The following is a 26,536-nucleotide window of genomic DNA, read 5'->3' as shown; positions in this document are numbered from 1 at the left end:
AGTGCAGTTGATGTGGTCTACGTGGATTTTAGCAAGGCTTTTGACGAGGTTCTACATGGCAGACTGGTGAAAAAAATAAAAGCCCTTGGATCCAGGGAAATGTAACAAGTTGGATACAAAATTGGCTCAGTGGCAGGAAACAAAGGGTCATTGTTGACGTATTTTTGCGATTGGAAGGCTGTTTCCAGTGGGGTTCCGCAGGGCTCAGTACTAGGTCCCCTGCTTTTTGTGGTATATATTAACGATTTGGATGTAAATGTAGGGGGCATGATCAAGATGTTTGCAGACAACACAAAAATTGGCCATTTGGTAGATAGTGAGGAGGATAGCTGTAGACTGCAGGAAGATATCGATGGACTGGTCAGATGGGCTGAAAAGTGGCAACTGGAATTCAACCTGGAGAAGTGTGAGGTAACGCATTTGGAGAGGTGAAACAGGGGATAGGAATACACAATTAATGGGAGAATACTGAGAGGTGTAGAGGAAATGAGGGACATTGAAGTGAATGTCTACAGATCCCTGAAGGTGGTAGGACAGGTCAATAAGGTGATTAAGAAGGCATATGAAATCCTTTCCTTTCTTAGCCGAGGTATAGAATATAAGAGCAGAGAGGTTATACTGGAACTGTATAAATCATTAGTTAGGCCACAACTTGAGTACTGTGTGCAGTTCTGGTTATCTCATTACAGAAAGGATGTAATGGCACTAGAGAAGGTAGAAGAGATTTAAAAGGATGTTGCCGGGACTGGAAAAATGCAGCTGTGAGGAAAGATTAGATAGGCTGGGGTTGTTCTCCTTGGAACAGAGAAAGCTGAGGGGAGATTTGATTGAAATTCACAAAATTATGAGGGGCCTGGATAGAGTGGATGTGAAGGGCCTATTTACCTTAGCAGAGAGGTCAGTGACTTTGAGACATGGGTTTGAAGTGATTGGTAAAAAGATTAAAGGGGAGATGAGGAAAGATTTTTTCACCCAGAGGGTGGTGGGGATCTGGAACGCACTGCCCGAAAGCGTAGTTGAGGCAGGAACCCTCAACTCATTTCAAAGGTGTCTGGATATGAACCTCAAGTACTGTAACCTGCAGGGCTACGGACCAAATGCTGGAAGGTGGGATTAGGCTGGGTGGCTTGTTTTTCGACCAGCGCAGACACAATGGGCCAAGTGGCCTTTTTTCTGTGCCGTAAACTTTCTATGATTCTAAAAGATGCTTAAAGTGTCAGTGAACCAGGCTTTAAAATTGTTTTCCAAAAAGGACCAAAAATAATAATCAAATTCATTAGTCTGACTTGGTCATCAGTAAACACCTCATGCTATCATCTTGGAAGTACCAGCTCCCAGATGCTTGCCTGAGTGCAAATAGAGGGAGATAACAAATAGAGATAAAACGCACACTGGTTCAATGAAGAGTACAGGAGGGCATGCCAGGAGCAGCACCAGGCATACCTCAAAATGAGGTATCAGCCTGGTGAAGCCACAACACAGGACTACTTGCATACCAAACAGTGGAACCAGCATGTGATAGACAGGGCTAAGTGATCCCATAACCAACGGATCAGATCTAAGCTCTGCAGTCCTGCCACATCCAATAGTGAATAACGGTGGACAATTTAGCAACTAACAGGAGGAGGAGGCTCCACAAATATCACCATCCTCAATGGTGGGGGAGCCCAGCACATCAGTGCAAAAGATAAGGCTGAAGCATTTGCAACAATCTTCAGCCGGAAGTGTTGAGTGGATGATCCATCTCCTCCTGATCCCAGCATCACAGATGCCAGTCTTCAGCCAATCTGATTCACTCCACATGATATCAAGAAATGACTGAAGGCACTGGATACTGCAAAGGCTACGGACCCTGACAATATTCTGGCAATAGTACTGAAGACATGTGCTCCAGAACTAGCTGTGCCCCTACCAAGCTGTTCAGTATAGCTACAACACTGGAATCTACCTGACACTGTGGAAAATTGCCCAAGTAGGTTCAGTACACTAAAAGCAGGACAAATCCAACACGGCCAATTACCGCCCTATCAGTCTACTCTCGATCATCAGTAAAGTGATGGAAGGGGTCAGCGACAGTGCTATCAAGAAGCACTTGCTCAGCAATAACCTGCTCACTGACGCTCAGTTTGGGTTTTGCCAGGGACATTCAGCTCCTGACCTCATCACAGCCTTTGTCCAAACATGGACAAAACAGCTGAACTCCAGAGGTGAGGTGAGAGTGACTGCCCTTGACATCAAGGCAGCATTTGACTGAGTATGGCATCAAGGAGCCCTACAGAAACTGGAGTCAATAGGAATTAGGGGATAAACTCTCTGTTGGTTGGAGTCATACCTAGCACAAAGGAAGATGGTTGTAGTTGTTGTAGATCAATCATTACCGTTCCAGAACATCACTGCAGGAGTTCCTCAGAGTAGTGTCCTAGGCCCAACCATCTTCAGCTGCTTCATCTATGACCCACCCTCCATCATAAGGTCAGAAGCGGGGATGTTCCCTGATGATTGCACAATGTTCAGCACCATTCGTGACTCCTCAGATACTGAAGTAGCCCATGTCCAGATACAAGACCTGGACAACATCAAGGCTTGGGCTGATAAGTGGCAAGTAATATTCGTGCCAGAAAAGTGTCAGGCAATGACCATCTCCAACAAGAAAGAATCTAACCATCTCCCCTTAACGTTCAATGGCATTACCATCGCTGAATCCCCCACTATCAACATCCTGGGGGCTACCATTGACCAGAAACTGAACTGGACCAGCCACATAAATACTGCGGCTACAAGAGCAGGTCAGAGGCTGGGAATTTTGTGGCGACTAACTTACCTCCTGTCTCCCCAATGCCTGTCCACCATATACAAGGTAAAAATCAGGAGTGTGATGGAATACTCTCCACTTGCCTGGATGGGTGTAACTCCAACAACACTCACGAAGCTTGACACCATCCAGGACAAAGCAGCCCGCTTAATTGGCACTCCATCCACTACCTTCAACATTCACTCCCTCCAACACCGATGCACAGTGGCAGCAGTGTGTATCAGCTACAAGATGGACACCAACGTTCCTTAGACAACACTTTCCAAACCCACGATCTCTGCCACCTAGGAGAATAAGAGCAGCAGATGCATGGGAACTCCAGCACCTGCAAGTTCCCCTCCAAGCCATACACCATCCTGACTTGGAACTACATCGCCGTTCCTTCACTGTCACTGGGTCAAAATCCTGGAACTCCCTTCCTAACAGCACTGTGGGTGTACCTGCATCCCAAGGACTGCAGCAGTTCACGAAGGCAGCTCACCACCACCTTCTCAAGGGCAATTAGGGATGGGCAATAAATGCTGGCCTAGCCAGTGATGCCACATCCCATGAACAAAATAAAAAAAAGTCACGCTGAACAAATGGTGCAGGACGATTAGAAAACAGGAGACCAATTATAAGTATTGCGTGTAAGTTAGCAAGCCTAACCACTCATGTGGGGAAGTATAATGATTTCATTATCTAGTATGACTACACAAAGACAAGTTGATACCCCTCCCTATCTCTGTATCCTCCTTCGGTGCTACAACCTTCCAAGATCTCTGCTCTCCTTCAATTTTGGCCTCACACGCATCCACGATTTTAATCGCTCTGCCATTGGTGGCTATGCCTTCAACTGCCTCGGCTCTAAGTTCTGGAATTCCCTCCTTGGGCTGAATTTTATGGACCCCCCTGAGATGGGTTCGGACGTGGGAGGGCCCATAGAATTGCGAAAGGAAGCAGAGATGGTTGGCCCGTCGCCTTCCCGCAGCATCAGAATTTAGTCTGGGGCAGGATCGGCTGACAACGGCCAATTGAGGACCTGGAGTGGTCCATTACCAGCCACTTTAAGGGCCTCTTCCTGCCGCTACTGGGATTTAACTAGCGTTGGTGGGGCCCCTGCCACATGGGGAGGTCGCCGAGTAAAACAAGGTGACCGCCCTGCAGCCTTAAGGGGATCCCCTCCTCCATGGGCAATCTGTGGCCCATGGAGGGGCCCCGTTGGGAAAAACTCCACATAAGTTAACCACCCCCCTCCTCCTGCACTAAACACCCCCCCTCCCCCACCCCTCATCAGGGCCTGCCATTCTTGCCCCAGCAACCCCGCCTCACTTACCTTGGGTCCAGGCTCCAGCGCTGGGCCTAGGTCCAAGATGTCTTGCAGTACTGGCAGTGGTTACTGCTCCTGGCCGACAGCTCTTGGAGGCGCTATCCCCATCTTTAAAGGGATAGGGATCCTGGCACCGGGCTGTTGATTGGTCTGGCACTGTTAGATGGCACAGGAGGGCTCCAAATGGCCAAGGCAGATTTCCACCCCCTCCCAAACCCCGGCCTTTTTGGCTTGGCTCCGGGAACCCCACCGTTGGCACAAAATTCAGCCTCATTCAGCCTTAAAACCTACCAAGCCTGTGGTTATCTGCCCTAACATCACATTATATGGCTCAGTGGCAAATTTTGTTTGCTATTATGATCTGCCTTGGGACATTTTACCACTTTCAAGACTCTACATAAAAGCTATTTGTTGTTTTAAATCTAGGACTGGCATTCCAGTAGTGACGGAGTGCTGAATTGTTGAAGGTGCCGTCCTTTGGATAAGACATTAAACTGAGGTCCCGTCTGCCCTCTCAGGTGGATGTAAAAGATTCCATGCCACTATTTCAAAGAAGGGCAGGGGAGTTATCCCGGTATCCCGGCCAATATTTATCCTTCAATCAACGCACAAAAACGTGATCTCATTGCTGTTTGTGGACGCTTACTGTGGGCAAATTGGCTGACATATTTCTACATTACAATAGTGATAACACTTCAAAAATACTTCATTGGCTGTAAAGTTCTTTGGGACATCCTGTGGATGTGAAAGGCACTTTATAAATTCAAGTTTTTCTTTCTTTCTTATTATACTGATTGAATGAAATGAGTCTGATTGTACTGTTGCTCTTTATATGACATAAAGCAATTTAATCATTCGTATCTGGCCTCATTTCCATCTCATCTTACGAGGTGCATCTTCAGTCCAATTTTTGCAAAGATTGGAGCTGCACATAAGACAACACATGCGAAAGGCACAATATCCAGCTTGTATGCCAAAAGGGGCACATTGTTACAGTCCCTGGGTTACGCTATTATAGAGATTGATATTGGACAGTGTGAGTGAACTCTGGCCCAAAAGGGACGTGGTATCAGTTTATGTCATCGACTGACACTGCTGAACCCAAAACAGTGTCTATGGTAGATCTGAATGTATAATACACACAGATTAGAGATACAATCTGGGTTCTTCCTCCTTTGGTGTATCTTCATACCACACCAGGAGTTGCATTTACCCAATGAGTAATGTGCAAAGCTTTTATAATTATAGTTGATTGCAATTGAAAACCCATCATTATAACAATTAATTGAACTATATAGCTATTAGGCCGAGTACCATTACATTTAAGGATTTCTTTTTATATGAGTATAATTATCTTTATTTTCCAGGAAGTTGGTCCTCCACTGAATCTAAAAGTCATTCATTTCACTGATAAATGATCAAAGCTTTATGTAGCAGAGTAAAGGCAGCCACAGGGATACTTGAGTTGTGCACTGTCAACTGTGCAGTTCGTTCTTATATTTTTAACTGCATTCCCTTTCCCCCAAGACTTGTTATGGAAAAGTCCTGCAACAACTAAATACCTGGGCCAATTAAAAATGTAACTAGAACTTGTTAAAGAGTGAGTACTTTCCATTTAAAGTGCTTATCTGTACAGTTCTTACTTAGAACATTCACTGACTCGATCACTAACAGTTTCGGTCAATCCAATTTGCACAGACATGTCCATTTATCAGCAGTGTAACTACTGTGTAGTAAATGGGCATTTTCTATACATTTTCTCTTGGTAATCTATCGATGTGCAACCATTAGCTTCGAAATTCTCCTCCGCCTGCCTGTTACTTGAGATGAATTTGGGCAGTCTTAATGCAGTCTCTATGGGGCACAAATATGCAATGTAAAATTTCCAGATACAGCACCAATTGAATGAAAGAAAGAAAGGACTTGCTTGTTATAATTGCCTATCCTCTCCTTGGGATACCAAGGCAGAAAGTGAACCACCAGCTTATTAATGATGCCGGGTAGCTGAAATAGCCTGAGCCTGATTTCTGCAGCAGCGGGTGAATTTCCAGCTCACCTTGCCATTCATTCACATGAAGCTAAAGTTGGGACCTGGGCATTTGAAATATAAAGAGTTCCATTGTCCAGGACTAACATCTCTCACCTTGAGCAAAAATTCAGTGAAAAAAGTTGAAGTTTCAGTCTGACTACAAATTGACAGGTTGTACTTTGGTGAATTTAAATAAGAAAAATGGGTTTGGGAGAGATTATGGACCAATGTTTGAATGAATGGGGCAAGATTGTAAATGGGCATTTTCTGTGTGTGGCTGAGATTGTATCCACTCTGATATCCAAAAGGACACTAATGCATTAGTGCAAGCAGGGAAGATGATTCCTGCACTGAGATGAGTGGATCAAATGAAACGTAATGTTTTTAAAATGGCAAGGACACCCCATATGAAGCTATTAGATTAATTGACCTTAATTAGGTATCTATTGAAGAGGCTAGATCTCAAGATTAGTTTAAATAATATATTAGTTAATAAGGGTCTAGAAGACATTTCCTCTCATTTGCAGTTGTTAAGTTGTAGCAGTCTCTCTGTTCGCCTGCAATTATTGCTCATTCTATCAGCTCTGTAAAAGGAGCCTGATGTATACTGTTGTTTGAAGCTGTTGAGGTGCAGTGACATGGAGCCACTGGCTTTCGAACTGCCATTGCTAGGTTAACCAAGTCCTAGGATTCTGCCCGTCAATCACAATTTCTTGAGTTTTTTTTGTGCTTGCTAATATACTGGTGTGTTATTTCTGTCACAGCAAAATAATTTTTTTCAAATTAGTTTTCTGCAATGACAGCAATATCTTTTTTCGGCAATTGATAGTGGTTTTTCCAAAGTTCAGTTCCGACATCCCTGGAGGCTGCCAAATATTGGCGGTGTCATTGGGAGTGTATCAGTATTTGTAGGGTCGCTTGAAGTGTGTCATTATTTGCAAGGATTCCCAGGAGTGTGTCTTTATTTGCAGGGAGTCCCCACAAGTATGTCATTATTTGCAGAGTCTCCAGGAATGTGTTATTCTTTGCGGGAGTACACAAGGGTGTGTCCGTATTTGCAGGGGTACCCAGTAAAGTGTCAGTATTTTTAGGTGAGAGGTCCCTGAGAATGGGTATTCTTTTAACTGAGTGGCTAGCTAGGCTACTTCAGAGGCACTTAAAGACCAGCCATATTTCAAGCTCTCCTGGATGTAAATGCAAATTTTCTAATTCTTTCTTTGCATGCAGACAACAGAAAACTTTGCAGGATGTCACAGGATGAGAAATCACTTTGCTTCATTTTTAGCGCATAGCATCTGGAGCTAATATTTAATTAAGGCTATCTCCAGTATTGCTACATCAACATCATTAATAGAACAATAACCTTGTCCCAATGTGCAGATTGTACTGTTTGGAAAACATGAGAGAACCATATTTCTGAGCTGTTTCACAAACTAATTTATCTTAAAAGCAAAACCAGATTTTATTTATTAACATTCTCTTCCTTTAAGAGTTAACTAAAGTCAAGGCTTGTGAGAGAATTTTCTGGCTGTCCTCTCCAGACTGGCAGTTTTACCCACTGCTGGTGCATTATAGGAATTTGGGCATGGGTTGAGCATGATTTTCTAAATGCTTAAATGACTGGTGGGAAAATGGACTAAACTGTGCTCTGCTTAAGGGTGAAGCTCCTGCCATAGTCGAAACATGATTCCTTCAGTGTTGGTTATTGTAATGTTGGTGATAGCCTTTGGCATAGTGGTCGTATTCACACCTCAATGCTGGAAGGTGCAGGGGTTGAATGCTACTCCGTACAGTCCTGGAAACTGGAGACCAGAACTCCGAGTTTAAGTTCTGGGTTAACATCCAGTGGGATACTCCCAATCAGTTTATCTGGATGCTACCTCTCACCATATTGGGTACAGGATCTGATAAAGCCCTCCTGCTGTATAAGACCAACCACCCTGTCTGCTGTTATAAAGATGGGCATTGCAATGGAACTCTGACTGCTAATCAACCTCCAAATCCTTCTAACACTTCATTCTCACAAGGGAAGAGTGGAAAGTTATAAAGAGATAACAATAGTCGCATTATTAAGGTTAAAAGTAAAAATGCCTTACCAAAGCATCAAAAACGAGGATGTCGTACTTCTCTGTGTGGGAATGTTCCATCATGATGTTGAAGAGTGCATCTAGGGTGTCCTGGAGGAACTGTAATTGTGCACAGTGATAGATGAGATGTTGATTTATTTTGACATTGAATGTTCTTTACCCTTTGCGGCCTCTAAGAGATGTGCCATCACATGCTAAACATTTCCAAAGATGGGTACCATGTCACTTGGAAATAATAAACTGAACTCACAAGCTCTTCCCCACAATATATGAACACTCTGTGCAGGTAGTGTCCATCTTCCAGAATACTGAAGCGCATTACTTGTAGATTTCAATGAGATGTTCCCACTTATCTACCCTACTAGTTAAAGGGCGTAGATACATTAGGCATCGGAATAAGCCATTCAGCCCTTCAGGCCTACTCTGCCATTCAATCAGATCATGACTGATCTGTACCTCAACTCTATTTACCTGCGTTAGCTTCATATACTTTGATTCCCTTACCTAACAAAAATCTTTGGATCTCAGTTTTGAAAGCTCAAATTGCCCCAGCTTTCACAGCCGTTTTAGTGAATTCCAGATTTCCACTAGTTTTTGTGCAAAAAAATGCTTCCTGATTTTATTCCTAAATGGCCCAGCTCTCATTTTAAGATTATGTCCCCTTGTTCTCAATTCCCCTATATGCTTCCAGTTTGGAGAAACCATTGAGTAAACTCATTGTGGGCTCGGCAGCATTAACTGCATTGTTGAACAAATCTCATTGCAGTAAATTCTGTGGTTAATTTGAAGACTTAATATTCCATGCATAGGAGTTCTTGCTGTGGGAACACAACTAAGGAATTTGGGCATAAGGGTCATTCATTTAGACTGAAAATCATGCGGGCTCTGAAACATTACTATCGGGACTCTATCTGGTGTTGAAAATATGGTTCATCTGCAGCTGACAGTTTAGTATTCATAGAATCATACAACACAGAAAGAGGCCATTTGGCCCATCGTATCTGTGCCAGGTCTTTGAAAGAGCTATCCAATTATTCCCACTTTCCACTGTTTTTCCCCATAGCCCTGAAAATGTTTCCCTTTTCAAGTATATATCTAAATTTGTTTTGAAAGTTACCATTGAATCTACTTCCACCACGCTTTCAGGCAGTGGATTCCAGATCATAACAACTCACTGCCTGAGAGAATCATTTCTGTTCATTTTTCCTTGGATATTTTGCCGATGGATCAATTCCCTGACTGCTCCATTGACTCTTACTGTGGTACAGCTCTCAATGCTTTCACCATTTCAGGAGTGGTGTTATCCCAGTTGACGACAATGGGTCCTAGTGCAGGATGACACCAAGGCTCAAAAGATCATAATAAGATCATAAGATCATAAGAAGTAGGAGCAGGAGTAGGCCATCCGGCCCCTCGAGCCTGCTCCGCCATTCAATAAGATCACGGCTGATCTTTTTGTGGACTCAGATCCACTTACCCGCGCTCTCACCATATCCCTTAATTCCTTTATTGTTCAAAAAGATATCTACCTTAGCTTTAAAAATGTTTACAGAAGAAGCGTCAACTACTTCACTGGGCAAGGAATTCCATAGATTAACAACCCTTTGGGTGAAGAAGTTCCTTCTTAATTCAGTCCTAAATCTGCTCCCTCTAATCTTGAGGCTATGCCCTCTTGTCCTAGCTTCACCTGCCAGTGGAAACATACTCTCCACTTGTATCTTATCTATTCCCTTCATGATTTTATATGTTTCTATAAGATCCCCCCTCATTCTTCTGAATTCCAATGAATATAATCCCAATCTACTCAGTCTCTCCTCATAAGCCAACCCCCTCAACTCCGGAATCAACCTAGTGAACCTCCTCTGCACCCTCTCCAGTGCCAGTACATCCTTTCTCAAGTAAGGAGACCAAAACTGCACACAGTACTCCAGGTGCGGCCTCACCAGTACCTTATACAGATGCAACATAACCTCTCTGCTTTTAAACTCAATCCCTTTCGCAATGAAGGACAAAATTCCATTTGCCTTCCTAGTTACTTGCTGTACCTGCAGACCAACCTTCTGCGATTCATGCACAAGGACACCCAGGTCTCTCTGCATAGCAGCATGCTGCAACTTTTTACCATTCAAGTAATAATCCTTTTTACTGTTACTCCTACCGAAATGAATGACTTCACATTTATTAACATTGTGTTCCATCTGCCAGTCCTTTGCCCACTCACTCAATGTATCTATGTTCCTCTGCAAAGTTTCACAGTCATCTGCACACTTTGCTCTGCCACTCATCTTAGTGTCATCTGCAAACTTTGACACCCTACACATGGTCCCCAACTCCAAATCATCTATATAAATTGTAAATAATTGCGGTCCCAAGACCGATCCCTGAGGCACACCACTAGTGACTGATTGCCACCCAGAATAGCACTCATTTATCCCCACTCTCTGCTTCCTGTCAGTCAACCAATCCTATATCCATGCTAATACTTTACCCCTAACGCCATGCATCCTTATTTTATACAGCAGCCTCTTGTGCGGCACCTTGTCGAAGGCCTTTTGGAAATCTAGGTACACCACATCCACTGGGTCCCCATTGTCCACCTTGCTCGTAATGTCATCATAGAATTCCAAAAGATTTGTCAAGCATGATCTGCCCTTCATGAACCCATGCTGCGTCTGCCCAACGGGACAATTTCTATCGAGATGCCCTGCTATTTCTTCCTTGATAATAGACTCAAGCATCTTCCCCACTACAGAGGTTAAGCTAACTGGTCTATAATTCCCCATCTTTTGTCGACCTCCCTTTTTAAACAGTGGCATCGCATCTGCTGTTTTCCAATCTGCTGGGACTACCCCAGAGTCCAGTGAATTTTGGAAAATTATCGCCAGTGCACCTGCTATCTCTCCCGCCATCTCTTTTAGTACCCTAGGATGCATTCCATCAGGGCCAGGAGACTTATCAATCCTTAGCTCCATTAGCTTGCCCAACACTACCTCTTCCGTAATAATGATTGTTTCCAGGTCCTCACCTATGTTCGTCTCTTTGTCAATTACTGGCATGTTATTAATGTCCTCCACTGTGAAGACCGATACAAAATACCTGTTCAATGCCTCGGCCATTTCATCATATCCCATAACTAAATTCCCCTTCTCATCCTCTAAAGGACCAACGTTTACTTTAGCCACTCTTTTTCGTTTTATATATTTATAGAAACTTTTGCTATCTGTCTTTATATTCTGTGCTAGTTTTTTCTCATGTTCTATCTTACTTTTCTTTATAGCCCTTTTTGTGGCTCTCTGTTGACCTTTAAAGTTTTCCCAATCTTCTAGTTTCATGCTGCTTTTGGCCACTTTGTATGCCTTCTCTTTCAATTTGATAGCCTCCCTTATTTCCTTAGACACCCATGGCAGATTACCCCTTTTCTTCCAGTCCTTCCTTTTCACTGGAATATACTTTTGCTGAGCACTTTGAAAAATTGCTTTGAAAGTCCTCCACTGCTCGTCAACTGTCCCACCATAAAATCTTTGTTTCCAGTCTACTCTAGCCAAGTCCTCCCTCATTCTATTGTAGTCCCCCTTGTTCAAGCGCAGGACCCTGGTATTGGATTTTATCTTCACACTCTCCATCTGTATTCTAAATTCAACCATACTGTGATCACTCCTTCCAAGAGGATCCCTAACTATGAAGTCATTAATTATTCCTGTCTCATTACACAGGACTAGATCTAGGATAGCTCGCTCCCTCGTCAGTTCCATTACATACTGTTCAAGAAAACTATCACGGATACACTCAACGAACTCCTCCTCAAGGCTACCCTGACTGAGCTGGTTCGACCAATCTACATGCAGATTAAAATCCCCCATGATAATTGCCGTACCATTTTTACAGGCATTAGTTATTTCTTTGTTTATTGCCCGCCCCAATGTGATGTTATTATTTGGTGGCCTATAGACTACGCCTATCAATGACTTTTTCTTCTTAGAGTTACTAATTTCCACCCAAATGGATTCAACCTCATTCTCCATAGAACCTATATCATCTCTCAGCACCGCCCTGATGTTGTCCTTGAATATCAGAGCTACACCACCTCCCTTACCTTCCTGTCTGTCCTTCCGACTAGTCTGGTACCGCTGGATATTTAACTCCCAGTCGTGACCAACCTGTAACCATGACTCCGTAATGGCTACCAAATCATATTCATTCGTGATGATTTGTGCCGTTAACTCATCAAACTTATTACGAATGCTACGAGCATTCAGGTAAAGTGCCTTTTTGCTAGCTTTCTTACCCTCATGATTTCCAACATCTCTAATAATAACTCCTGAGTTATCCTTCCTTTCTGCTTCTTTCATAAGAATGGGAGAGTTGAAAAAGATGAATCAAGAAACCAAGCTGGGGTTTTAAAAAGCCTGTAGATTCAATGAAGAACTACAAAGTTCCGCAGTTTTAAGAGAGATTCAGAATAATTGAAGTCGGTCTCCTTTCTGAAAACTGATCAATCGAAGTAATATGATATTACCTAACAAATGTGAGGTTCCAAAAATCTGTAGCAAAGAGAATGATTTCTTAATAAGTGTGTCTGAGGAAGCAAATAGAAAATATTCTTGAGCATGATGTGTTTATTACTGCAAATATTTAAAATAGTGTACATTTTCACCCTTGAGTTTTTTTTTGTCTTTGCTTCATTTAAATTTGGACATCATAGATAGTCTGACCTCAAATTTGGAGCTTATGTGTTGACAATTTGTAAACATGTCATGTAACATTACAGTACACTTTTGATGCAAAGTTATTTAATTCACATTATCTGGTCATTGATCTTAGCACTGAAATCCTACTTGTCACTTGCATTGCTTAATTTTAATTATTACATATTTCAAATATTTTGGTGCAAAAAATATCATTTCAATTTATAAGTATTCTGTGGAGGCATCGGGACCTCGGAACATGAGTCGACTATTCATCCCCTTGGGGACAAATAGGTGATGGTTGAATCATGGATAAAATCCACTCAGCTCACTGTACGGACTTGGAATTCAGTCCTGCTGTTTGGAAGGAATACTCGATGGGAAGTTGCAACTTGCCCAGGAAGGGGGCCAATAAGGATGCAAATCCTTGCCACTCAGGCACCTTCCCACAGGACAGACTTAACTACGATAATTGACTCCAAACCAGCTCTCAGATACGATCTTGGTGGATTTTGACTGAAGATGAACTGGTGTTAAGAACCATGTGGCAAACAAATAGGAGAGAAGCAGAAAGCTATTGAGAAGTTCTGAGACAGAGATGTCTCTGATTGATTGCTACAACTGACCATACCTTAACTACCTCTTCTCCATCCACTATCTTCAGTTTCTCCAAATTTTCTTGCAAGAGCTCAGGTTTGGTTCTCCACTTCAGAAGGCCCAGTAAGCCCACTGTAGAAAAGAAAGCACCAATGATTATCTGTGCCTTTCAATGTGGTTCAACTTAAGTCCAAAGCAAAATGCTGCAGATGCTGAAAAATCTGAATTAAAAACAGATCATGCTGGTAAACACTCAGCAGGTCAGGGAGCATCAAGTGAGAGAGAAACAGAGTTAATGTTTCAGATCGATGTTCTAATGTTCCAACATTTTCTAATTTAACTTAAGCTGTGTTGCACAGAATATTTTTTCACACAGTTGATAAATGCGGGGACAAAAGAGTTTTTGTACCATGCGTACTGACTCTGCAAAAAATAAAGTCAATTTATATGGCACTTGGACCCCGGAAGTGCAGAAGGTTTTAGTTTAGACAGGCATCAAGATCGGCGCAGGCTTGGAGGGCTGAATGGCCTGTTCCTGTGCTGTACTGTTCTTTGTTCTTTATCATATCATCTCAAAGTGTTTCATATCAAGGATTATTTTTGAATGTGATGACTTCTGATGCGGTTAATTGCAGCAACCATTCTATCGTAAACAACATCCATTTTTTGCTGTAGTTAATTTGAAGGAGGCCCAAATAGATGGCTGGGACACTAGGAGAACTCTCTTCTCTTCTTCAGATGTTGCCCTGGGATCCTTTACACCCACCTGAACAGGTAGACGAGGCCTCAGTGTAACATCTCCCCTGAAGCATGGGCTTCCCTGATAGTACCGCACTTCTTCAGTATCGCACCGAAGAGTCAAGAAAGATCATGTGCTCAAGTGCTGGAGTCAAGCTTGAACTCATGACCTTTTGGCCCAAAAGACAAGAGTGATGCCTACGAGAGTTTTGCTAAAGGCATTTTATTTCCCACTGCAGCATTTCTTTTTTGTGATGTTTCAGTATTACATAAAGAATCAGTAGAAATAGTAATGCAAATATTATTGGCATTGTATGTGTGTTAAAATGCCATATGCCTGTGACACGTACACCAACACACAAACTTATGACCATGGGATCTCCCATTCATCCTTGTGCTTAGTCTCAAAACTGAGAATGATTATGAGCAACAGCTTCAGACTGACATTCGAAAAAAAAATTGGAGTGCTACATCTCACTCTTCACTGTGGTATCAAGAAAAACGCTTTGTGTGTCTGAAAATCTAATTAAAAAACATTATTGATATGATTCATGTATTGTGCTAAAGGAATGCATGTCAAGTGGCTTCTGCATTATTGAAAACTAACTGCTTATGCTACCAGCCAGTCATGCTGTGCTGCCCCTCAGTATGTTGCAGGGCCAAAAGCTGGTCAATTATCTTCCTCTGTTAGATGCTTTAATTCAAAATAAAAAGATGTTGTCCAAGCTTTTTGTCTCCGTGGACTACATAGGAGTGTATTATGAGGGGAGGGTGGGGAGTCATGTAACAGTAAATGAATGTTCCCATTAGTTCCCTACTGTCTCAAATTGCTGGTCTTAACAGATTTCGGGGATCTGATTTAGGACCGATCCAGCAATGAGGCAACAGCACCAAGAATAGCCCTTTGCCAAACCTCCTGACAAACAAAAGTAAATCAGGATAAACCAGTTACAAAGAAATGTAACAGTAACTAGGGTTGTGTTTGAATTTGTAGAATTACAACAGCGACCAAACTTCAGAAAGGACTTGACTGCATTACTCTTTGGCACATCCTGAGGACCTAAAAGGCATATTAAAAATGCAAGTCCTTTCTTTTCCGGATTGCTTATATAATTCTATGGATATCTGAGCAATGTAGTGACTGTAGTGAACTGGCCAGCCCTTGTGACCACTATTTTTGCATGGATCTCTTAAACTACATCACAACTGCCCTCTCACATCTGACTCCCCGACAGCGGCCACTGTACGGTTTGACTTGAGAAGAAACTCTGATATCTGTGTACCGTTCTGTGTGAGTTTTGTGGAGCACACGAGGGTTGCAATGACAAAGGTGTCTCTGGAACTGCTGGAAAGGCCTCCACCTAGAGTAGTGTTGCTGCGGCTGAGTGTAGAGCCTTTGTAATCGGAGGCCTGGCGGGTGGACGGCAGCTTTGAGTATATATTAGCTTCTTCCATCTTCTTGCTATCGCCCTGCAAGCCAGTGATAAAAAGAGAAATAAATTAGATGCATGTCTTTTAAAATAGATGGACTGAACCAGTATATGCACCACTTGGTGTTGTATTGAGCCAGTACAGACCATTATAGAAGTTTCCAGTTTCGATCCTTGTTCTACACTGGATTAACTGATCTTAACAAGGGAGACTGGTTCGGCGGACACTACAGCAAAAGTGGATAAATCATTCAGAGGGCTTCTGTGGAACCATCCCCCAACCTAAGTTACCACTTTCACAAGAGGAGGAAAATTGCTCTCTTTTCAAATTTAAAGGACCAATCAAAGATCTAAATAAAATGCAGACAAGCCACCAATTAAATGATGCCCTCAAACCCCCAAGAGATGTTTTCCTCAATCACAGTCAAGAAACAGTTCAACACATGTTGCATATAAAAGCAATATACTGCAGCTGCTGGAAATCTGAAATAAAAACAGAAAATACTGGAAATACTCAGCAGGTCAGGCAGCACCTGTGCAAAGAGAAATAGAGTTAATTCTGTTTCACTCTCCACAGATGCTGCCCCGCCTGCTGAGTATTTCCAGCATTTTCTGTTTTCATTTCATATAATTGAGTCCAGTATGATAAATCTAATCAGATCCACTTCAACTGAATTTGTATGCACAAATGGTCATTTAAAGATAACACTTTATAATCACACAGAGATATGGAAGCAATAAAGTGTACCTAGAAATACACAGAAACAGGCCATTTCACTCACCCAGTCGATGGCAGCAATTAACCTCCACTTCAGATAATTGTTCTAACCACATTTACTGACCCAGCTCCCATATCCTTCCACTCCCTTTCCCTTCATCCACCGAACGTTGACATAGTTTCTGCATCAACCACTGACCCTGGAAGTGAATTTCACAGCCCCTCAACTCTCTCTGTGAAGAAGTTTCTCCTGCTCTCTGTTCGAAATGGCATACATTTAATCCTATATTCATGGTCCCTTGCTCTTGACCCCTTAACTACTCAAAAGTCTGCTATTATCTAGTCTGTTCCAAACTTTCATAATTTTAAACACTTCTATCACATCGCCCTGTAATATATATAAAAGCAAAATACTGCGGATGCTGGAAATCTGAAATAAAAACAAGAAATGCTGGAACCACTCAGCAGGTCTGGCAGCATCTGTGGAAAGAGAAGCAGAGTTAACGTTTCGGGTCAGTGACATATGTAATATATGTTGTTCTCATTTAAAAAAAAGCCCCAATTTTTCAAGACTTTCTTCGTCATTGTGTCTCCTCCTACTAGGCAGCATCCTAATGAGACTGTGTTGTACTCTAAAGCCCCTTTCTATAGTGAAGTGCTCAATACCACACAGTATGCTAACTGAGATCTTACTTAGGTTTTGTATAGGCTCAACATTGCTTCTTGGCTTTGAGATTGCAGGCTGAATTATTGTAAATACAACAGACAAAATCGGTACATCTTGCCAAATTATAAACTTCCTTTTACCAGTGAAAAGGGGAAACTGTACCTTGGTTGAGGAAGAGAAGAAAATGCAGCAGTTCGAGCCCATGCAGTTATTAAACTAATAAAAAGCAATCAGCCACTGCCTGTTGCCTTGTTAAAGTTGGACAGGGTATTTGTAAAGGTTTAAATCTACTTCCAAGGAATTGTTCTTCAGATGGCTCCTGATCATTTTCAACCCTGCTGAGGGAGCTCATTCAACATGCACTTTACCTACAAAACACAATCTTTATTAATGAACTATCTTCTTTGGCCTCCTTGTCTCGAGAGACAATGGGTAAGCGCCTGGAGGTGGTCAGTGGTTTGTGAAGCAGCGCCTGGAGTGGCTAAAAAGGCCAATTCTAGAGTGACAGACTCTTCCACAGGTGCTGCAGATAAATTTGTTTGTTGGGGCTGTTACACAGTTGGCTCTCCCCTTGCGCTTCTGTCTTTTTTCCTGCCAACTACTAAGTCTCTTCGACTCGCCACGCTTTAGCCCCGCCTTTATGGTTGCCCGCCAGCTCTGGCGATCGCTGGCAACTGACTCCCACAACTTGTGATCAATGTCACAGGACTTCATGTCGCATTTGCAGACGTCTTTAAAGCGGAGACAAGGAAGGCCGGTGGGTCTGATACCAGTGATGAGCTCACTGTACAATGTGTCCTTGGGGATCCTGCCATCTTCCATGCGTCTCACATGGCCAAGCCAACTCAGGCACCGCTGGCTTAGTAGGGTGTATATACTGGGGATGTTAGCCGCCTCGAGGACTTGTGTGTTGGAGATACGGTCCTGCCACCTGATGCCAAGGATTCTCCGGAGGCAGCGAAGATGGAATGAATTGAGACGTCGCTCTTGGCTGACGTACGTTGTCCAGACCACGCTGCCGTAGAGCAAGGTACTGAGGACACAGGCTTGATACACTTGGACTTTTGTGTTACGTGTCAGTGCGCCATTTTCCCACACTCTCTTGGCCAGTCTGAACATAGCAGAGGAAGCCTTTCCCATGCGCTTGTTGAATTCTGCATCGAGAGACAGGTTACTGGTGATAGTTGAGCCTAGGTAGGTGAACTCTTGAACCACTTCCAGAGCGTGGTCGCTGATATTTATGGATGGGGCATTTCTGACTTCCTGTCCCATGATGTTCATTTTCTTGAGGCTGATGGTTAGGCCAAATTCGGTGCAGGCAGCCGCAGTCCTGTCGATGAGTCTCTGCAGACACTCTTCAGTGTGAGATGTTAATACAGCATCATCAGCAAAGAGGAGTTCCCTGATGAGGACTTTCCGTACTTTGGTCTTTGCTCTTAGACGGGCAAGGTTGAACAACCTGCCACCTGATCTTGTGTGGAGGAAAATTCCTTCTTCTGAAGACTTGAACGCATGTGAGAGCAGCAGGGAGAAGAAAATCCCAAACAGTGTAGGTGCGAGAACACAGCCCTGTTTCACGCCACTCAGGATAGGAAAGGGGTTTGATGAGGCGCCGCTATGCTGAATTGTGCCTTTCATATTGTCATGGAATGAGGTGATGATACTTAGTAGCATTGGTGGACATCCGATCTTTCCTAGTAGTCTGAAGAGACCACGTCTGCTGACGAGGTCAAAGGCTTTGGTGTGATTAATGAAAGCAATGTAGAGAAGTATCTGTTGTTCATGGCATTTCTCCTGTAGCTGACGAAGGGAGAACAGCATGTCTCTCTGCTCGAAAGCCACACTGTGCCTCAGGGTAGACACGCTCAGCCAGCTTCTAATGAACTATATTGTCAGTCAGATTAGTGAACTCATGAATATTTGAAACTCTTCTGTAGCATGTACTGAAAGAGCTTTGTTGTACTTTGATGACACTCTTGCTTATGCCCAAGACTCTGTCAATGTAGTTACAGTGCGTTGAATTTTACCAGCCCCTCGACACCACGGGTCATGACACGGGGGCCGGTAAAATGCTACGGGGAGAGGCCCACGACGTCGAGAAGGGCCCACCGCATATTACCGGCGGCGGCGGGACCTCAGTGCGGCCCCCCCCCCACTGCATGGCAGCGGCACCACAATTTGCATATGGTAAAGAGTATTTAGCTTTGCTAATTATGCAGTCTACCGCCTCTCCAGTGATACTTCCGGATTTTTCACTGAACAGGCGGCTATCACGTGCCGTTCCGTTCACGATTTGAAAAGCCAGCGGGTCCTTCAGAGGCAGAAGTTGGTGCCAGTGAAGTTACGTTCGGTTATCCAGGGGTTTCACTCTGCATTCCTAAAGGGAGGAGGGAGGGGGGATATTCAGGGGTCGAACTCTGCATTCTGGAAGAGAGGAGAGACCAGGCTTACTGGAAGGAAAGCTCTGCTGGCATCAGGTACTGTGTACCATCACTCTGTGAACAGTGTATGCTCTGTGTTTGTGAGGGGGCAATGGCACACTAGGAACCCTGTGTGCGGGGAGGGTGCCAGAAAGGGCAGGAGTATTAAGATTATATGGATGGTGGGGGCAATCGATTCAGCTGGTAGGATCTTGATGTGGTCATGCTGTACCACTCAGAGTGTTGGCCAAGATGGGCAATGCCATGGCACGCCACATAGTTGATCCAGGAAAGCAGCTGATGTACCTGTCAACATCAATCCCTGCCCTGTTAGGAACCTTTGAATACAGGCAGGGTTCAACTTTCTTTATCACATGAAAATAGGTATGGCTCATCCTACATTGTGTGATCCTCTGCACGTGAGGATCCGCATGCATCAGAGGCAATACTAACAGGCAGGCGCGATCCACGTAGAGGCCCCCAGTCAAGAGCAGCAGCCCCCAAGGAGAGCCTGCCATTATGTTTGCCGTGCAACTACAGGCCCCACATGACATACCATCGGATATCAGAGCAACAGTGTCAGAGGAGATTGCGCATATAGAGAGGGTGGTGACACGTCTCTGTGCCCTGCTCGAGGATGACCTGCAGCCCTTGGGCTCCGGTGGACATCCCATGCCTTTGTTCCTCATAGTGGCAGCGGTTCTCAAGCCTACTGACTCTGCAGCCATTTAGGGGCCCACCAGAGACCTTTCTGGGGTCACACAGTCAGCAGTGCACCACTGCATCAGGGAGGTCACCAATGCCCTGCACCGCAGGGCCAGTGAGGATGTCTGTTTCAAAACGGACTCTCACAGCCAAGCCCAGAGGGCCATAGGTTCTGGCACCATTGCTGGAGAACCATAGGTTGTAATGTTCATAGACTGCACTCGTGGACAGCAGGCCTCCCGCCAGTCTACCACCAGCAGACGTCACATTAAAGGAGCCCTCTCAATCTAGGTGAAGCTGGTATGTGAACACCGCAGATGCTTGCAGTGAATGTCTGACTGCTTCTCAGGCAGCTGCCATGACACCTGGGTCTTGCGCCAGTCCCGGCTGCCACCACTGTTTACTGAACTGGCTGAGATGGAGGGGTGGCTTCTTGGAGATAAGGGCTATCCTTTGCAGACATGGCTCCCGACACCAGTGAGAGATTCCACCACTGCTGCAGAGGAGAGATACAACGCCAGCCACTGAGCTACATGAGCCACCATTGAGCAGGAGATCGACATGCTGAAAGAGCACCTCCAATGCCTGGATGGATAGGGTGATGCCCTGTACTACGGGCCGAAAAGGCCAGCTCCTTTCTTTGCTGCTCTGCACAACTACTCACCCAATAGGGGCCAGGCCTGGCATGATGAGGAGAGACGTCAACAGGATTCCTCCTCGGACTATGAGGACGCTGAGGACCTGCAACATGAAAGATGCATGGGAGGGCAGATGGCACCCAGGCTCTGCACGCAGGGCTAGCAGTGAGCTAGGGATGTACGTAAGTGGCTTATCAGACAAAGGCTGTCTGCACCATAGGAACCGACATGATCTCTGCAAGCCACACATCACCCTCACTCACCTGCTGTGCACCAGTCCACATCTGCAGCATCCCTGTATAAACTATTAGAGGCATCAGCTGACTGAGTCAATGTCCATGTCACTGCATCCATGGAGACGTTCATGTGTAATGGTGGCATGGCAATGATGTTATTGTATACGTTGGCTCGCCTGAAGGGCCAATGGTGCAAAGGGATGTGACATTGGCGTTACATGCTGGCACACATCATTCACAGAGAGAAAAGAACACACATGTTTGTGAGGAACATTTAGTGAAAGACGTATTTACATTGCTGTGACACCCATGCATTCCCATTTGTGTCAGTGTGTTCTCTGTAATACCTTTTATGGTGTATTTAAATCTCACGTCCAGGAATGTGCAAAATTAAGATTATTCAGCCAGGTGTGGCACGCCTACAAAAAAGAATGTTACACTTGAGTGGGAGAAGAGGATCGCAACTTCACAGGATATTGGGACACAGCAGGATAAGTATATGGCAGTAAAGTGGAAAGTGCTGGGGTAACTCAGCAGGTCAGGCAGCATTTGTGGAGAGAGAAGCAGAGTTAACTTTCAGGCCTGTGAACTTGGACAAGTTAACTCTGCTTCTCTCTCCACAGATGCTGCCTGACCTGCTGGATTTCTGCAGCACTTTCTGCTTTTCTGCCAGATTGACAGCAGCCCCACTCTTCAGTAGTCAGGTAAGTATTCTTTGACAGCTGTCAGGAAGCAGGTGGTGGGGCGCTTAAAATAGGGTCCCTGCATCTGCTACACAACTGTCAAAAACTCTGTCACTACGCTGAATGTCTCGCCTGTCCCCATGTAACATGGGGAGGGCGGCTCGGCGCCGTGATTCTAATGAGCTCCCGCGCGTAATATCACGGGGGCTCTGCGGCGGCCGCCAAATGCGGGTGCCGTACTGAGTTGAAAGGGTGCCGCTGTGCAGCATGCGCCCGGATAAAATTCAGCCCAGGGGCTCCAAGAATAACCTGAAAAATTCTATCAAACTGAACCTGGTGTCCCATATATATTGCAGAAACACCTCTTCTTGGGTCTCTATGCTCCTACTTGTGACTACGATCAAGTACTCCTTAAATCCTTAATCATAGGCTTAGTGTCAAAATCTGCAGTCAGGCTTAGAATTTTGCAAGACAGGGTTCAAAGGGTGTGTAACATTAGTAAGAATAACTCTTGAAACTCTGACTTCAATCACTGCTTAAATGCAATTAATAAGAAAATGTTCAACAGTCTGAAGGTTGTGGAAGGTCAGTGTAATCGTGAATGATGAAGGAGAACATCCAACCTTCTAGTTGCAGTTGTCAGAAGAAGAACCACAAAGTACTTGAGCCTGTCAGTGTAGCAGAGAGGAGATTGTGATGGAAAGAGAATTTGTTAATGAGACCTGTGTTCAGAGGAACTTTGACACAGCTTGTTCGTGAGGCAGGAAATGGTATGACAGGATTTTTTAAAATCTTTACACAAAATGATGGATTATTCATTTATTGCATTATTCAAATTATTGCATTTTAAGTGCAATAATTGAATTACCTACAATGTTTTACAATCACTTTATTGCAAAAAAAAGACTGTCAACTTCTTCCACAAGGCACTGGGACAGAATTTTCCGGCAAAATACCGGGCAGTTTAACATGCATGGCGTTATTAGTTACCCAATCATTTGTAGTGAGGTAGGGATATGCTGTTAGCTGCGAACCACCGCTAGCTGCTGGACAGTTTCTTCACTGTTAGCCTCGTGAAAGCTGCAGTTCACCCTCAACCTCACCATGAGTTTTAAGAAATTGCTGCAGATGTGCATTGATTGCCAATTAAACTTTCCACAGATAGTTAGGGCTAGAACTTAACAGTTTAGGTACCATTTTAATGACAAGATTTACATTCTTTTAATGCCACTCGACCTCTCAGGTCCAGAAAGGGAACAACTGAAACTGTGGAGTCTCAGTCTCGCAGGTAATAAATAGTCTTAGAGATTCTTAAAATTTAAAAAATAACCTTATTCTGATCACAGAATCACAGACAGATAGTTTGGATGTTCCCCGTCAGTGGCAACTAAACCTGCAAGGTGCACCAAGAGGGCATGGCTGGAGGTGGCTAGCGAGGTCAGCAGCAGAGGAGTGGTGAGGAGGAACTGGGTGCAGTGCTGGAAACATTTCAATGACCTTCCCATGTCTGGAAAGTCCAAAGACCCAGCTGGCATGCTTTCCGGTCAGCAGTCACCAGAGTGCAAAAGCGAGGGGCATCCTGAAGGAGCATAGAGTTCCCCTGACCATGGGAGAGATGTGTGCACAACAGCCTTGATGACCCATAAGCATAGGTCAGAACTCTTGTGCTGCTGAACAGGAGGCTGGAATTCAGACAGAAACGTCTTATGTGATTGAAAAGCTGTGAGTGGTGAGGGAGAGAGGCATTTTCCTAACTGCATCTTTATTCACCTTGCAGGCCAAATGGGACTTGAACGCCAAGGAGAACGAGAGGGTGCCACGGACAGCATCGCTGACACACTTTGAGGAGCTGGCCAGCGTGTCAAGCCACGGGGATGGAGAAATGGGGATCCACCCTAGACAGGGTGAAAACATCTCAACATCTCCATGTTCAGGGGATGCATGGCAATGCTCCCCATGCAACAAGCTGTCAATACTTAAGCTGTCATTTCATTGTTTTTAACAGTGTAAGCATCTGTTGACTGCCCTAATCTCTTATAATCATCTGCTCTTATGTCTCCCACAGGGACAGTCGCAAAGGGGCAGGAGGCCAGACAAATTTCCTAAGGAGTTAGAGGGTGACCACACTTCAGAGCCTGCACCATCACATCTTGCTTGCGCCCCCTCCACCAGCGTGAAACTCGCACCTCGGTGGATCCTTGCATGTTATTAGATATAATGGCACAGGGTGAAGCACACCACACATCAGAGCTGGAGAACTTAGAGGAGGCAGATTCAGCTATTGACAGGATGGAGGGCAGGAGCAGCCCTGCTCAGCAGGCTGGAGATGCAGAGCCTTGTCATGAAACAGGCAGCTCTACCTGGAGAACTAGTGTGAAATGTGTGTGCGCATGTCGGAGGTACCTGAGGCTCTGCGGAGTCATGGGCTGACAATGGAGGAGTCCATTCATCTCATGTACTCCACAATGTCTCAGTGCTTTGAATGGATGAATTCCTCCATTGAGACAGTGGCCAACCTCATGGAGAGCCATATGCAGGATCAGTCAGAGTCGATGCTGGAACAGTGCACTGACATGCACAGAATGCATGCCTGAGTCTGTAGCATTGACCAGTCAGTGGTGCAAATGGTGCAAGTGGATGCCAACTGCGCTCTAGCTGGTGGTCCCATCCAATGATCAAGGGCGCCATGAAAGAGAAGAGAAGGTGACAGATGGTGATGAGGGGGCCACCCCACATGGGGCTCCATTATCAGTATCATCCACCTCCATGGCCCTTCCGATGAGCAAAGCATCTGTGAAGTCATGGTATGTGACAGGAGCTGCTCCCGCAGAGCTTTCAGTGCAGCAGCCTTTGGAGGTGCTCCCTGGCAATAGCAAGCATTCAGCTCCAACCTCATCCTGAGCCACAATGGGAGCACCTCGTAGTAGTGGCCGTCAGCGGAGGTCATGTCACTTTGTGGGTCACATGTATGTTTCTACTCTAAGTAATAGGGAAATGTTAAGCAATAAAACACTCGGAAAGTTGTTGTACTGAGGCTGCTTTGTGTGTTTCAATTTCATGTTATCGAAACGCAGAAGAATGGGAGGTAGAGGTTGGCAGAGTGATGGAGTGTGCTGGTGAAGATTCTGTGAGGTGTACAGTCTGGAACCTTCCTGCCACTCTTTCCTCACCCCCGTGTCTGCCTCTGCTCCAAAAGATGTTGCTCTTTATCACTGGTCAGAACAAGCTTGGAGAAGCTTGATCCCATTTCCTCTAATGCCCTTCCTTTGTTGGCAATGGAATGTGGTCTTCCTGAACTACCCCACCACATGACACACCCTGTCATGAGCCTCTGAGACCTATTAGCAGAAGGACCCAACCCCCAACCCCCCACCACCAATCTCAACCCCCGAAAATGCCCTTGTCAAGAGTGCAGAATGTGAAAGGTAATCCTTCCCACTGAGCACAACTAGTTGCCTATGAATGAAGGCCTTCTCTGGGCCTTCCTATTTAAATGCTGCCTCTTGCTTCTGTCCCGCCATTCAGGCTCACTGCCTGTCGTGGTTCTGATGGTGCATTGAACCTGCACCTGAGAAAGAAAATACAAAATTGGCCCTTTAATGAGTTAACAACAAGCTCAGTAAAGAGCTTAAATGTCCATCTGCATTGACCCAACTCTACCTTTAAACTCAGAGCGTGCCGGTTTCGCATCAGGAAACCAGCATGCCGAATTGAGGGGCGGGCTTAAGCGACCGCCCGCCCCCTTTCTCGCCCTCATGAACTAATAAAAATCCTGTCCCAGAGTTCAGCTAATGGAGGGAGATGGTTTCCTTTTGCAAACTGAACTCATATAAGCTGTTGGAGGAGTTGGCAGACAAGCTGTAACTCAGGCATAAGACATTCCCCTCAGCTCCCCTCTGATTTTAACCCATTTGTTTTAAACAGGCAAATGCTGCCACTAAAATAGCAGACCAGGGAATGTTCTATTGAACAGATTAAGGATTTGCCTGCGAACGTTGCAACCTCTCACTTTGAGACAGTAGCATAGGAGCATCTTTTTAGTAAGCAGCAAGGTTTAGAGGAGCATCCCTAGATTCTGAATGCAGTCAGACTGAGCACTTAATGAAAGGGGAGAATATCAGTGGAACTATCTATAGGTAATGGACTGTGTTGGAAGGAAGGTGACCGAGGGAGGAAACTTGAAAATAAAAATTAAATGTGGTTTAATGATTACGGTATTCATTTTTTATTTCAAAACGTACCATAAGAATTGAAGCCCAAGATCAGCCATGGTCATATTGAATGGAGGAGCAGGCTTGATGAGCCATATGGTCTACTTCTGCTCCTATTTTTTGTGTTCTTGTATGACAAGTTGAAAACCTTATTTTTATTTAAAAACGAGTAATTCATGGGCTAATATAATAAAAAGGAAGTTATATCAGCTACTGTATTGTCATGCAAACCAAATTGGTTCAATAATGTCCTTCAAAGAAAGGATCCTGACACCCCTCTGCAGCCCAGCATACCCGCGACTCCAGTTCCATATTCTGTGTTTGAGTGTTAACACCCTCAGAGCAACTAGGCACAGCCAGTGAATACTGCCTTGTCATCAGAAAAACCAATAAAAAGAACTCCTGTCAACTCCTTTTCTCTGTTTCTACTTACATTGTTATCCCATTACCCTACTAATGCCCATCTAACTACTGGCCTCAATCTTCGGCTCAGTAAGTGGAAGTGTGATAGGGTGTTTAAGCACTTTGTGAAGGAAACCACACCTGCCAGATGGAAATATATTAATTTCAT

General features: G+C 44.5%; 1 protein-coding gene across 3 annotated transcripts in view; it reads right to left on the bottom strand.

The window, feature by feature from the left end:
- LOC137375787 (dedicator of cytokinesis protein 2-like) overlaps window positions 1-26,536 on the bottom strand; it is a 690,449-nt gene that overhangs the window by 501,830 nt on the left and 162,083 nt on the right. For all 3 annotated transcript variants that reach the window (XM_068043220.1, XM_068043218.1, XM_068043221.1), the window contains exons 18-20: window positions 15,541-15,727; window positions 13,554-13,651; window positions 8,247-8,336 (exon numbers count right to left, since the gene is read on the bottom strand). In XM_068043220.1, the coding sequence (XP_067899321.1) occupies window positions 8,247-8,336; window positions 13,554-13,651; window positions 15,541-15,727 (375 nt within the window). The remainder of the gene's footprint in view (window positions 1-8,246; window positions 8,337-13,553; window positions 13,652-15,540; window positions 15,728-26,536) is intronic.

Source organism: Heterodontus francisci, chromosome 12 (genome assembly GCF_036365525.1).
Source record: "Heterodontus francisci isolate sHetFra1 chromosome 12, sHetFra1.hap1, whole genome shotgun sequence".
NCBI lineage: Eukaryota > Metazoa > Chordata > Chondrichthyes > Heterodontiformes > Heterodontidae > Heterodontus > Heterodontus francisci.
Note: the sequence above shows the minus strand (reverse complement) of the source record. Positions and strands in the feature narration are given on the sequence as shown.